Consider the following 13,499-nt stretch of genomic DNA (forward strand, 5'->3'; position numbering starts at 1 on the left):
CCCCACACCAGAAGTTGAGGCCATTGGACCCTATCTTACCGATTCAGAAATGAGCCTAGAGGCAAAACCTCTGGTCCAGGTAGAACCCAGATCTGTCTCACTCAAATCCTGTTCTGGTTCCAGAGTGAATGATGAAGGGTAAAAAGAGACCTCTGACAGGTCACAGGCTGTAAGAATCTTAATTGATGGTTTGGGGCAGAGGACTGAAGGAGGGGCTGGATGGGGCAGGATGGACCACAAGTGGTAAAAGACAGGGCCAGCCTCTCCTATCCTCTAGCTAGCGCCTGAGGCAAATTACCCTTCCTGTGCCTCAGTTTTCCACACCTGTAAAATGGAAATAATGTTAACACCCATCTTGTAGAAGAATTAAATGAGTTAATAGTAAAGTGCTTAGAATGGCACCAAGCCCATAGTAGGTGCTCAGTGAACATTAGTTTGCAGGTGCCCCTGTGTGGTGCCTAAGACCTGTCCTTACTGTGCCTCTGCCTGCCACCGCTGACAGGAGGGACCGGAACAGCAAGAGAGTTATTTTTTGCAGGGGAATTTCACAGCCCCAGGAAGTGCTGGCACAAAGGCCCAGACCACAAAGGTGTCTTGTGTCCCTGGCTTCCTCTCCCTCTGCCCCAGGGCCAGCCCCACCCTTGGTTCCTCTTGCCTGGCAAAGTTGGGCTGGGCAGATTCTGGAACTTCACCCTATCTAGAACTGGAGGTCAGGACCTAAAAAGCAACCCTCAGCCAAAAGTTCCTCACTGTGGTCCCGAAAGAGCCCCTGTCCTCATCCTTTTCATTTAGCAGACAAGTTACCTGCCATTCGGGCAGAATTCCAGACCCACCTGAGGCTGGCTGCGTGACCCTAGGCAAGGGAATGGCCCTCTCCCAGCCTGTTTCCCAGTTCGTAAAATGCAGATTAATAACAGAACTTGCTGTATACATGCTTGTGGAGGTAGAAGTGGACCCAGCATATAGCAGGGCTCTAGAACTGGTAGTTATTTATTCACTTGACAAATATTTATTGAGCACCTGCAAGGTGACAAAGGGCTTCCCTGACTGGCTCAGATGGTAAAGAATCTTCCTGCAGTGCAAGAGACCTGGGTTGGACCCCTGGGTTGGGAAGATCCCCTGGAGAAGGGAATGGCAAACCACTCCAGTATTCTTGCCTGGGAAATCCCATGGACAGAGGGAGCCTGGCAGGCTACAGTCCACGGGGTCACAAAGAGTCCGACACGACTGAGCAACTAACAACACTTCAAGGTGCCAGGCACAGCTGAAGGTGCTGAAGACGCATTGGTGCCCAGGACAGTGTTCTCACCTTGGGGGAGCTTGTTTTCCAGGGTTGGAAGGACAAGAGGTGAACGGAGGAACCATATAAAGAAGAGTATAATGTCAGGTAGTGACAACTGCTGTGAGAAAAAAAAAAAAAAAAACCTGGTAAAGGAGGTCAAGTAAGGGACGGTGGAGGCAGTTTGTTCTGAGTGGACGGAGGGCCTGATGAAGCTGATGTTAGAGCCAAGAGCTGCAGGAGGAGAGGAAGGCAGCCCTGGGGTCACCTAGGGGAAGAGTGGTCCAAGCAGAGGTGAGGAAGGACCAAGGCTCTGAGCTGGGAGTGAGCTTGGTGTGTTGGAAAGAGCACGGGCCTCGACGGCAGCGGGGCGGGGAGTCGGGGGCGCAGGGGGAGGAGTAGAAGATGACGTCAGAGACAGAGGGTAGCGGGGTCACTGAAGGGTCCTCTTCTAGAAACGTGGCACCTCTAGTACCCAGAGCAGAGCAGCCTCTATGGTTTGGATCCAGGGTGTCCCTCCTGCTTGGGAGGGGCCTGGAGTATTATGGGTAGCCCTAGCCTGACACCCCCCAAGCCCACTTGGGTTCCAACACAGTGACCTCCAGGCCCGAGTGCCCGGGGTTCGAGGGGGAGGTCACCAGGAGGTTCCTGCCAGGTTCCCCTGGAAATTCCAGGGGGATGACCTCCATAATTTAAAGTCCGGAGCCCTGCCCTCAAACCGCCCTCCAAGCCCTCTTGTGACTCTGGGGGGTCACTTTTCCCAGACTCCGCATCTGGGGGTCCCCGAAGTCTGGAGGGGCCCGACGCCCAGACCACGCGCCCCACGCCCGAAGCCGCCGTCCCTGCGCCACCACCGGGAGAGGCCGGTGCGGCGGGCGCCTCCCGGGCCGCTGCGGCAAAGGCTGGGCAGCCGCGCCCTCCCCCCGCGGTGATTCATCCCGCCCCCTCCCTCTCCCTCCTCCCTGCCGTGGCCGCCGCCGCCGCCGCCGCTGCAGTGCGCAGGAGACCGCGGCCCGCGCCCTAGCGCGCCCGAGCCGGAGCGGGGCCGGGGTCCGCGCACCTGGCGGATGTGTCCGGCTGCGCGCGCGAACGCAGCAGCCCGAGCAGCGGCCGCCGCCCGCGCGGCGGGGATGCCCGGACGCCGGGCCCCGGGGCTGGGCCCCCGGCGGTAACCGGAGCGGGGGGGCCGCGCCCCCCCTCCCCCATCGCCGGTCCCAGAGCCGCAGCTGCTGCGCCCGCGCGCTCCCGGGGACATTCTAACCGCCGCCGGGTCCCGCCGCCTCTCGCCCGCTATTAATACCGGCGGCCCGGGAGGGGGGCGCAGCGTGCGCAGCGCAGCCATGGGGACGCTGCTGGCCTTCGTGGTCGGCGCCGCACTGGGTGAGTGCGCGGGGGTCGCGCGCGGCAGGAGCACAGCCGGCACACTGGCCGGGCGGCGGGATTCGCTCTCGGGACTTTGGGCCGCGGGCGAGGGCCGTCCCCACCCCATCCCCCGGCCCGGCTAAGTCCGCTTCAAAAGTTGTGCGCGCGGGGAGCGGGGCTCGGGAGGGCGCAGAGGTGCGGGTGGGCGCGAGCGGGCGAGGGCCAGGCTGGCACGGCTCGGCGGCTGCGGGTGCCCAGCCGGGGGCGAGGAAACGCGGAGTCAGCTGCTCCCGGAGAGCCCCGCAGGCTGCAATGTGACACCTACAGCCTCGGGAGGTGGGAGCGGGGGGAGGCGGCGCCCGGAGATTGAGACGGAGAGACCAAGAGAGAGAGAGAGAGACACGGGGAGAGAGCGAGACGGAAGGGAAGCAGCGGCGAGAGACACAGAACTACTCCTGAGTGCTCCGCTGGGAGACTGGGGAGCTGGAAAGTGAGGGGGAAGACAGAGAGAGCGGTGCAGAGTGTGCCAGAGAGTTAGGGATCTGAGCGGTGGAGAGAGAAAAACTTGAGCGACGCAGGAAGAGATGGAGACATAGGTAGACACAGGGAGAGATGGAGTTTTAAAAGGACAGGGAAGGGTGCAGGGCGAGATGGAGAGGCCAGGAGAGGGTATCTGAGCCTGAGATAAAGATACAAAGTGGGGCCTTCGGAGAGATCCCTGAGAGAGATAAAGAGGGGGCGACAAAGACTGAGGCGCTCAGGGAGATGGAAAGAGACAGCAGAGGAGGAGGGCAGAAAAGCCCGATTAATAGAGGAAAGGATGGGGGGCAAAGGAAAAGCCTCGGAGCTGGAAAGACAGCACGAGCTAGTGAGCAGGAAGGAGGAGGCAGGTAAGAATAAGGATGAGGGACTCAAAGGGACTGGAATCTGCTGGGGATGCGAAGGCCCTGTGGCGGGAAAGAGCTCAGAGTTTTGAGAAGATGATGTGGGTGGGATTGGCTTCAGGAAGTGAGGAGCCTGGGGCAGGAGAAGATAGGAGGGGGTGGATGTCGGGAACTTACGGGACTGGGGAGCAGGGCTGAAGTGTTTTTCTGCCCTGGATCCAGTGCCCACCTCCTTCTCTGAGGCCTTGGCTTCTCCCAACCCATTCGTCTGGGGCTGGTTGGTCTTAGAGAGCAATCAGTGCTGGTAGAACTGACACTGCCACCTTGAACTTCTAACGCCACTGGAATTCTGGTCCCACCACCTAGACACTGCAATACCTTGGACAAGTGGCCTCCTGAGAAAGGGGTACTTGGGTAGCACAGACTCTAAGTTACTGACCACAGTAACAGCCCTGTTGATTGGGGGCATCCAGTGTACCTTGGGCTTCCCTAGTGGCTCAGACAGTAAAGAATCCGCCTGCAATGCAGGAGATCCGAGTTCGATCCCTAGGTCAGGAAGAGCCCCTGGAGAAGGGCATGGCTACCCACTCCAGTATTCTCCATGCCTGGAGAATCCCATGGACAGAGGAGCCCGGCAGGCTGCAGTCCATGGGGTTGCAAAGAGTCGGACATTACTGAGCGCACACACAATGTATCAGGTCCCCTGCAGCCTTACCTGCCTTAAAGAACCTGCCCAGCCACCTCCAAAAGAAAGACAATCGTTTCCCTCACTATTCACAGGGGCAATCAGAGAGGATGAGGGACTCAACAAGGGCACATAGCTGGTGGCAGCGCCAAGCTCCGAGCCTGGTTCTGGCTATTCCTGATCGTAATCAAGGGGAACCAGATGGCTTCCAAGGGGCCTGAGAGCTGTCAGCCAGTGAGCCTGGCATTGCCAAGGGTGGTGGGTGCCCCGGCTCGACCTGAGCCCACTGTCCCTGCAGTGTCCTCAGCCTGGGGGGGCTGCGTGGAGGTGGACTCGGAGACCGAGGCCGTGTACGGGATGACCTTCAAAATCCTGTGCATCTCCTGCAAGCGCCGCAGTGAGACCACCGCCGAGACCTTCACCGAGTGGACTTTCCGCCAGAAGGGCACAGAGGAGTTTGTCAAGGTGGGTGGGCTCCTGGCACAGGAGGGTGGGCATCTGTGCGGGAGCTAGTGACGGGGAGCAGGGTTCCGGTTGGGGTTGCGAGTTTGTTTGCACCCAGGTGCCATTTCTGATGACCTGGATCCACATGCCAGCTCCACCAGGACCGGCTGGCGACCTTGGGCAAGCCATTGAACCCCTCTGAACCTTCATTGCCTCCTCTATAAAGAAGGGGGAGCGGGTACTCTCCAGCTCTGAGGCTGGTGTGAGAATTGAGTTCCTGCACCTTGCACACGGTTGTCACAAAATATATGTCATCAGAATTATTTTATGCCAGCAAAAAATGCCTCAGATTGTTACCGTGGAACGAAACAGAACTTTTTGACCTCCTTTTCACTCTCTGTGTTTTGAATTGCATAGGAGGGGGTTCCATAAACTTTCTGAGGGCCTGCCAGAGGATTGAAGTCTCCACAGCCAGAACTGGGCTGTCTCTCGCCCTGCCTGGGGAGTGTGTCTGGGGGCCGGGCAAGATGGTAGAGAATGAAGACCGGAAAGGCTGAATGGGGGCTCGGGAGGATGGGCAAGGAACACGTGCAGCAGCGTGTGTGTGTCAGGGCTTGGGCACAGTCTGGGTCCTTTTGTGTCTGTGCGTCAGGGCGAGGGGCAGAATAGAGGTCTCGGTGGGGCGGGGGTGGCTGGCAGTGACCCCGCGCCCACTGCCCCCAGATCCTGCGCTATGAGAACGAGGTGCTGCAACTGGAAGAGGATGAACGCTTTGAGGGCCGCGTGGTGTGGAACGGCAGCCGGGGCACCAAGGACCTGCAGGACCTGTCCATCTTCATCACCAATGTCACCTACAACCACTCGGGCGACTACGAGTGCCACGTGTACCGCCTGCTCTTCTTCGAAAACTACGAGCACAACACCAGCGTCGTCAAAAAGATCCACCTTGAGGTGGTGGACAAAGGTGAGTCCGGCCCCCGGGCAGCCAGATGGAGGGACAGATGGCGGAAGTGGGGGCGGATGGACAGGCTGGCTCAGCGCCTGGGCAGCAGGGGGTGGAGGCAACACCTCCTGCCTGGACTCCAGCTCCAGCCCCCACTTCCCTTCAGCCACGGAGAGGTCATGGCGGGCCTGTCCCACGGAAGTGCTGAGTGCAGAGCTGAGCTCTGCCTCCTGCGCTGTGCCTCCTGTCTCAGCCTGAGTATCGTCCTGTAGGAAACAGGCGATAACGGTGTCTCTCTCTCGGTGTGTCGTTGGAGCCGTTCTGATGTCGTGGGGGAGGTGGTGAGGATGGAGTGAGATGCTGGGGGTCCAAGGCTGGTGTGTCTGTCACAGCAGGGCCTCGGCACACGGGGGCCATGGTCGTGGTGCTTCTGATTGTCAACAGTGTTAGTCCTGCCCCCCGTGTCACCTGGAGCAGGAAATCAGTGGTGTCACCTGTGGCGGGGCTCCTCAAATTCTACCCATATGCGGTCGTCCTGTTTGGATCTTGACTCAACAGATCCGTGTTGGGCCCAGGATTCTGTCTCAGATGAGGCCAAGGCTGCAGGTCTGGGGCCACGCTGAGCAGCAAAGATCTAAGGTGTGTTTTGAATCATTTTTCATCATTTTGGCTTCAACTGCTTTGGACTCCTTCCCTGAACCATCTTCTGATTGGGTGTAAATTGGAATTTTCCAGGGCCCCAGGGGCCATTGGCCTAGAGAGTCAGGGAGATATCCCAGACCTTGGGCTTCCAAAGAGGATGGCAGGTGAGTCCCGAGGGGCCATCAGTACATGCCACCATCACGGGCCATGTGCATTGGTGCCCCCCTTCCCCAAGACGGGGGCTAGCCTCATCGTCCTGAATGAAGCCCCTCACTGAATCCTCCCACCCACCATCTGGTGGCTCAGACAGTAAAGAATCTACCCACAATGCAGGAGTTGCAGGTTCTATCCCTGGGTCAGGAAGATCCCCTGTAGAAGGAAATGGCAACCCACTCCAGTATTCTTGCCTGGGAAATCCCATGGACAGAGGAGCCTGGCAGGCCACAGTCTACAGGGTCTCAAAGAGTCGGACATGACTTAGCAGTGAAAAAACAACCCACCTTCTGGTGTAGAGGCTCTTCTTATCCCCATTTTGCAGATGGGGAAACCGAGGCTCAGGGAGGTAAGATTACAAGGCCAAGGTCACAGAGCTGTGACCTGGATTTGAACCCAGCCCAACCTGTATGATTGTTGTTTTTATTCTTGGCATGATTCACTATACTCTGCTATCAGCCAGAGCCTGTGGGTTCCTGTTGGTAATTAGCATTTTTACGTGCATTAGCAAAGTGATCTAGCAGAATTCAATTCAGGAGACATGTCTGAGCAACTCTTTGGTGTAGGTCACGATGCTGGGTGGGTGGCCACCCACAGACGTCAGTGATGGAGCCCTGCCCTGGTGAGTTGGGTGATGGTGGAGGAGTTGTGAAAAAGACACCCCCAAATATTGTGGCTTAACAAAGTTTGGGTCAGTCCCATCTCCCAAATCTGTGCTCAGGTGAAGGGTCAAGGGGTAGGAAGTTTCCTGGATGCCCTTTGGGCACCCAAGTTCTTTCCATCTTGTGGCTCAGCCCTTGCTCATGATGCTGTCTTCCCCAGCATGGTGGAGACTGGGCTCAGGCATGCCCAGGTCCCAGAAGAGCCTCTATTTTTTTTAACATTATCTACCGCATTATACTGCTTCCCAGTATATGTGGGAGGCTTATATTTATGTAATGCAGGACTTATATTTAGTTGGCAGGCGGTGCTAGTAGTAAAGAACCCGCTTGCCAGCGCAGGAGACCTAAGAGACTCGGGTTCCATCCCTGGGTTGGGAAGATCCCCTGGAGAAGAGAATAACAACGCTCTCCAGTATTCTTGTCTGGGATATCCCATGGACAGAGAGCCTGGTGGACTACAGCCCATAGGGTCACAAAGAGTTGGACACGACTGAAGTGACTTAGCACGCATGGACTTATATTTATGTAATATAGAACTATTTCTGTTATCTTCCCAGAGCCTGTATTTTTTGCACCATCCACCATACCCCAGTGTTTTTTAATCCACCATGTTATAGTACTGCTTTTTTAACCTTACCCATTGTGATATAGTATGTTATGTTATAGAAGGCAATGGCAACCCACTCCAGTACTCTTGCCTGGAAAATCCCATGGACAGAGGAGCCTGGTAGGCTGCAGTCCATGGGGTCGCTAAGAGTCAGACACGACTGAGCAACTTCACTTTCACTTTTCACTCTCATGCATTGGAGAAGGAAATGGCAACCCACTCCAGTGTTCTTGCCTGAAGAATCCCAGGGACGGGGGAGCCTGGTGGGCTGCCGTCTATGGGGTCGCACAGAGTCGGACACGACTGAAGAGACTTAGCAGGAGCATGCTATAGTGTTTTCACATTACCAAACCCCAAACATAACAACAATATTTTTTTAAATTATAATCCATCATCCCAGAGTATTTTTAATATTATCCACCATATTATCATTTTTCTAATCCTTAGCCACCATGCTATATGTTCTAAAATATTATCAGTCATGTCATAGTTTTAAAAAAATTTTTATTTGGTATGTATTCAGTATCCTGGCTCGTTTTGTAGTGTTTTTACCATAGGTGTCCCTCTATGGCGTTTCATTCCCCATGGTATTATTGTACTGTTAGCATCAGTAGCCATTGCTGTCTTCTTATCACAAGCCACTGTCTTACTGCCATTTCAACATTACCCATCAGTTGGTATTGCCTCCTGGTCATGACCCCTCAGTAATGAACTGAGTCCTTTCCAAAGGAGGGAGCAGTGGGTGCTGGAGATGAGGCCTTCACTGAGCTGGGAGGGGTGCAGAAGATGGTAGGAAGCATCTGGGTGTCTCCCACCAGGGGTGAGGCTGGCATCTGGGGACAGGAAGGCTTATTCTGTCTGGACACACCCAGTAAGAGGGGAGCAGGTGGGGAGGCGCAGTGGTGACTGAGGCTGGCAAGACATCCGGCCTGTAGACGTGCAGGTTGGGGCTTCAGATCTGCCCCTGGGGGCACGCAGGTGAAGCTCTCAGAATATTCAGGGATTTTGAAGAGATCAAAGGCCTTCTCAGAGAAACTGCCTTTGCTCCTGGGTGTGACTGCCCTGTCTCAGTTTCTCATCTGTGAAGTGGGGGGGAGGGGACGACAGCCCCGCCTCCTGAGATGTCTGTGGGTTGATGGAGACTGCCCTGGACATGCCACAGCCATTTCCAAGTCTCTCTTTGGCTGCGGGAGCTTCTAAGAGTAGATAAGAGCTCAGACCCTGCAGTCAGTTCCACTTGGAGTTGATTCCTGGCTTTGGGTGCAATCCTGGCTCTGCATTCTTGCCTGGCACTTTCTCCTCTCTGAAGTGAAGTGAAGTGAAAGTTGCTCAGTCGTGTCTGACTGCGACACCGTGGACTGCAGCCTGCCAGGCTCCTTTGTTTGTGAAATTCTCCAGACAAGAATACTGGAGTGGGTAGCCATTCACAGGGGATCTTCTGTCCGAGGGATCAAGCCCAAGTCTCCTGCATTGCAGGCAGATTCTTTACCGTCTGAGCCACCAGGGAAGTCCTCAGTAAACTTGTCCTGCAGATGGCCTAGAGAGCTGTACCTGCCACCGTCCTAATCTGATTGGGAGAGCAGGATACCAGTTTACTTAATCCATTTGGTTGGTGAGTTCTAGGAGCAGGGGTGAGAATTCTGATGACTGAGTTTTATCCATGCTTGCTTGTGTGTGTGTTCAGTCATGTCTGACTCTTTGTGACCCCATGGACTGTAGCCCAACCACCAGGCTCTTCTGTCCATGAAATTTCCCAGACAAGAATATTAGAATGGGTTGCCATTTCCTACTCCAGGGAATCTTCCCAACCCAGGGATCGAACCCACATCCCTTGTGTCTCCTGCACTGGGAGGCAGATTCTTTACCACTGAGGTTTATCCAGCATGTATTCAACTCTGTGCTTCTGGAGGTCAGCTGACATGGGAAGCCTGGACTTTCTGTATCCTTGGGGTTGTTTCAGAGTCAGGGAGATGTTCAGATAAAGAACTCAGGACAGAGCCTGGGCGAGAGCATGCTTTCACCGCAGGAGACACATTCAGGGTATCTCTGGAGTGAAAGAACAAGCGAACAAATAAACGGGTGAGGTGTGGAGTCCTGTCCCCAGCTCCTGCTGCCGGGAAGCAGGGGAGAGGCATCGGACCCTGCACCCCCCTCCCTGTGGCCCAGAAAGCCTTGGTACCATCTGCCTTGGGTGGGGCAGCAGAAAGTGCCCACTCCCAGGGGAGGCGGAAATGGCAACCCGTCCCAGTATTCTTGCCTGGAAAATCCCATGGACGGAGGAGCCTGGCGAGCTACAGTTCATAAGGTTGCAAAGAGTCGGACATGACTAAGCAATGAGCACACACCTAGGGGAGGAAGACCACGTGGGAACAGCGGGGAAAATGAGGTCCCGGCCATCCAGGAGGAGGGGCTGGGGATACGGGGTGGACACCTGCGAAATCCGGCCGAGGACGCCACCATGGGTTTGCGTTCTGGTTCCCCGGCTGAACATGCTCCTTTTACAGTTTAAATTTAGGCTCCGTGAAAGGAAGCTGACATTGGCAAGAGCCAGGGCTGTGGAAAGGAGAGAGGGTTTCCGGAAAACGTCAGCAAATAGCCAGCACTTCGGGAGTGCTGACTGTGGGCACATCCACGCAGGTTACAGATGTTAACTCATTTCCTCTTCCCAGCAACCCTGTGAGAAGGCATGAGTATTATCATCCTTATTTTACGGCAGGGGAAGAGAGGCTCAGAGAGGCGGAGTCATTTGCCTGTGGTCACACAGCAGAGGCAGAGATAAGATCTGGACCCTAACAGTCTGGCTCCAGAGCCCTGCTATTAACTACTGTGCTGTTTCGCCCCAGTAATAACCATGATGATATTAATAATAGTAAACATCTATCAGCACTGTTATAAGGGTTTTAAAAGCTTATTTAATTCTCACAACACTCCCATGAAGGAGATACTGTGATTATCAACTTTTTACAGGTGGAGAAATTGAGACACAGAGAGGCTGAGTCACTTGCCCAAGGTCACACAGCTGACAAGTGGCAGAGCCAGGATTTGAACCCGAGCCTTCTCGTTGCAGAGCGTCAGCTCTGGGGCACTTACAATCACCTGCATGACGTGGAGGCATCCTCACACAGGGAGACAGGTTCAGGGCGATCTGAAAGCTCTTCCAAGGCCAGTTATTAAGAACCACAGAAACAATGATGCCTCTAGGGGGAGAGCGTGGCCTCATTTGCAGACAAGGCCCAGGGAGGTCAAGCCATGTGCCCAGGCTTGCACAGCCAACTCAGGACACACCCAGGCTGCCCCCTGACCCTGCCTGGCCCCTGCAGCCAACAGAGACATGGCGTCCATCGTGTCCGAGATCATGATGTACGTGCTCATCGTGGTGTTGACCATTTGGCTCGTGGCAGAGATGGTTTACTGCTACAAGAAGATCGCCGCTGCCACGGAGGCTGCCGCACAAGAGAACGCGTGAGTGGGGTCCTGAGGAGGGGAGAAACAGCCCAGAAGGCCTAGTGCTTCCCAGAGGGGAGCATGGGCTGAGTGGGGAGGCGGGTGGGGAAGTGACCCAGGCACCATCTGCCAGTCCTCCCCAGAGGGGACCGTTTGGTGCCAGAGATGGGGTGAGGCTGCGATTGGGTCCCTGCCCCTCCGTGCTCAGCCTCTTTTAGCCCCCACCTCTGTTAGGATCCAGAGCTCGGGCCTGGCATCGTCTGCCCCAGAGATACACGACTCTAGGCCCTAGCCCTTTTTATCTGCCAGGACCCAGGAGTCTGAGCCCCCCATTCGCTGCTCCCTCAGACTCAGACCCCAACCCCTTGGCGACCTAGGAGTCTAGGCCCCCAGAACCCCTCCTCCCTCACACTCAGGGCTCCAGACCTCCAGCCTGGGCTCCTCTTGGATCCCCAGGATCCAGCCTGTCACCTCCTCTTCTCTCTGACCCCTGTGCCCCTGGGGAACAGAGACCTCAACCCTCATCAGTCTCCATGGGGGGATGGGCCAGACTGACGATGGGGTCGCTGGACACCTGGCTTTTGCCCCCACAGCTCGGAATACTTGGCCATCACCTCAGAAAGCAAAGAGAACTGTACTGGTGTCCAGGTGGCCGAATAGCCCCGGTAAGGTGGGCGGCCAGGCGGGCAGGGGGCTGGAGAGCCTGGGAGGTGCCAGCTAGCTGTTAGGTTTGTCATGCCCTGTCTCTCCCCTTTCAGGCCCTTGGCTCCACCTCAAGGAAGAGCCAGCCCCAACGGGGGAACACCCAGGCGAGGTCTGCCCCCGATGGGGGTTGGTCATTCCTGGGCCTCCACAAGCCTCAGAATCCTGCCAACGGAGCCTCCAGGGTGGGAGGGGGCAGGGGGCTTGGCTCACACCCCTAATCCAGCCTTCTCCCTCCTGCCCCATCACCCACCCGCGCCATGCATGATGGCTAAAGCAATACTGCCGCTGCCCCCTACCCTTGCTTCTGCTGCCTGTTTGGGGGGGGCGGTGAGGTGGGGGCAGCGGCTCCGCACCCCTCCTTCTTGCTGATTTGCACACACTGGCCGCTTCGGACACGCACTAGCAGGGGCCCAGCGCCTCCCTGCCCCCTCCCCGCCCAGTGGGGCTTGTGATGGCTGGAACGGTTCGGGGCAGGGGGTTCCTGGACCCCCACCGCCCAGCTTCCCTCCGACCCCTGGTGCCATTTCCACTTCTGCTTCCTCTGGCTGGACCTGGGGTTTCCTCTCCCTGCGATGCACTCTCACCCCAGCCCAACCCACCCTCTCTCACCAGCCTTGGATTGTGGCCACTTAGAAAGGGGCCCATTCAGCCTCGTCTCTCTTTACACAGTAGTTTTGTTCATGAAATAAAGATTCTTGGACTTGATTCACAGTCTCTCTCGTGAGCCCAGTCACCTTCTACACCCCCTCCAAATCCGAGAGAGTCCCCTGGTGTTTCCGGGGACCCGCCCTCCTGGCCTGGTGACAGGGCCTCTGTGCACACGTTCGGTGGGGGAAGGATGGGGAAGGACAGATGAGAGCTGCATCTCGGGCTCGGCACCTGCCTGAAGTCTCAGTGGGTGCAGCCACTTGATACTTGATTAGTGCTGGGGTTCAGGGAGTCATTAGCTCTGCGGAGACCAGGAGTGTCAAGGGAGCCAGACTGGAGGGGAGGAAGCGGACTGGCAGTGGAGGTGGGAGGCGATTAGGGAAGGAGAAAGGGCAATGAGTGGAGGGGGAGGGACTGGGAACCCTGCGCCAGCCTGTCCCCCAGGTGAGGCCGTGGCTCTGAGCGCACGGGTGCGTTGGGCCAATGGCTGTGTCTGATGGCATAGGGGCGGCCTGTCTGGGGTGAGCAGCTGTGGCCTGAGTCTGGGTGGTAGCTGTCCACAGGTAGTGACCCTAAGTGTCTGGGTGTTTATCCGGCCCTGGGGTCTGACGTCGATGATTCCTGGGCTGCTGGCGGGACAGTGTGTATCTGCCTGTGGACACTTCCGGCCGCTTGGCCTGGGCCTCAGCACTCTGTGCTGCCTTTTCCGGGCCAAGTGCCCATCCCCCTTGTCTAGGACTTCCCAGCTCCAGAGGTCATCGCTGCAGGCGGCAGAGAGGCTGCCAAAGCAAACCAGCCCCCGTGACTTGTAGGAAAGCAGCTGGGGGGAGGGGGCTGGGGGGAGGGTGAATAAAGGTGGGGGCCGGGACCGGGGACACTGGAAGGGGCAGAAGCTGGGGCAGGCGTTGAGGTGCAGGAGGAGTCCGGGGCCAAGGCTGGGCTGAGGCCCAGTCTGGAGCTGGGAATGCCTTGTTCAGGAGC

At 56.8% G+C, this 13,499-nt stretch overlaps 1 protein-coding gene across 4 annotated transcripts; it reads left to right on the forward strand.

The window, feature by feature from the left end:
• Positions 1-2,526: 2,526 nt before the first annotated feature.
• Positions 2,527-12,575, forward strand: SCN1B (sodium voltage-gated channel beta subunit 1). Of its 4 annotated transcripts, none has more exons than XM_027977442.2 (6): positions 2,527-2,659; positions 4,509-4,675; positions 5,378-5,618; positions 11,042-11,183; positions 11,759-11,830; positions 11,924-12,575. In XM_027977442.2, the coding sequence occupies exons 1-5, from the start codon at positions 2,620-2,622 to the stop codon at positions 11,823-11,825; spliced, it is 657 nt and encodes a 218-aa protein (XP_027833243.1). In that variant the 5' UTR covers positions 2,527-2,619; the 3' UTR covers positions 11,826-11,830; positions 11,924-12,575. The 4 variants fall into 4 exon arrangements, with proteins under 4 accessions (XP_027833243.1, XP_004015684.2, XP_042087907.1 ...); XM_004015635.6 differs by lacking the exon at positions 2,527-2,659 and adding an exon at positions 3,043-3,531; XM_042231973.2 differs by lacking the exons at positions 2,527-2,659; positions 11,042-11,183; positions 11,759-11,830; positions 11,924-12,575 and adding exons at positions 3,043-3,531; positions 6,156-6,236; positions 6,333-11,035.
• The last annotated feature ends 924 nt before the right edge of the window (positions 12,576-13,499 follow it).

The sequence above is a fragment of the Ovis aries genome, chromosome 14 (genome assembly GCF_016772045.2).
Source record: "Ovis aries strain OAR_USU_Benz2616 breed Rambouillet chromosome 14, ARS-UI_Ramb_v3.0, whole genome shotgun sequence".
Taxonomy (NCBI): Eukaryota; Metazoa; Chordata; class Mammalia; order Artiodactyla; family Bovidae; genus Ovis; species Ovis aries.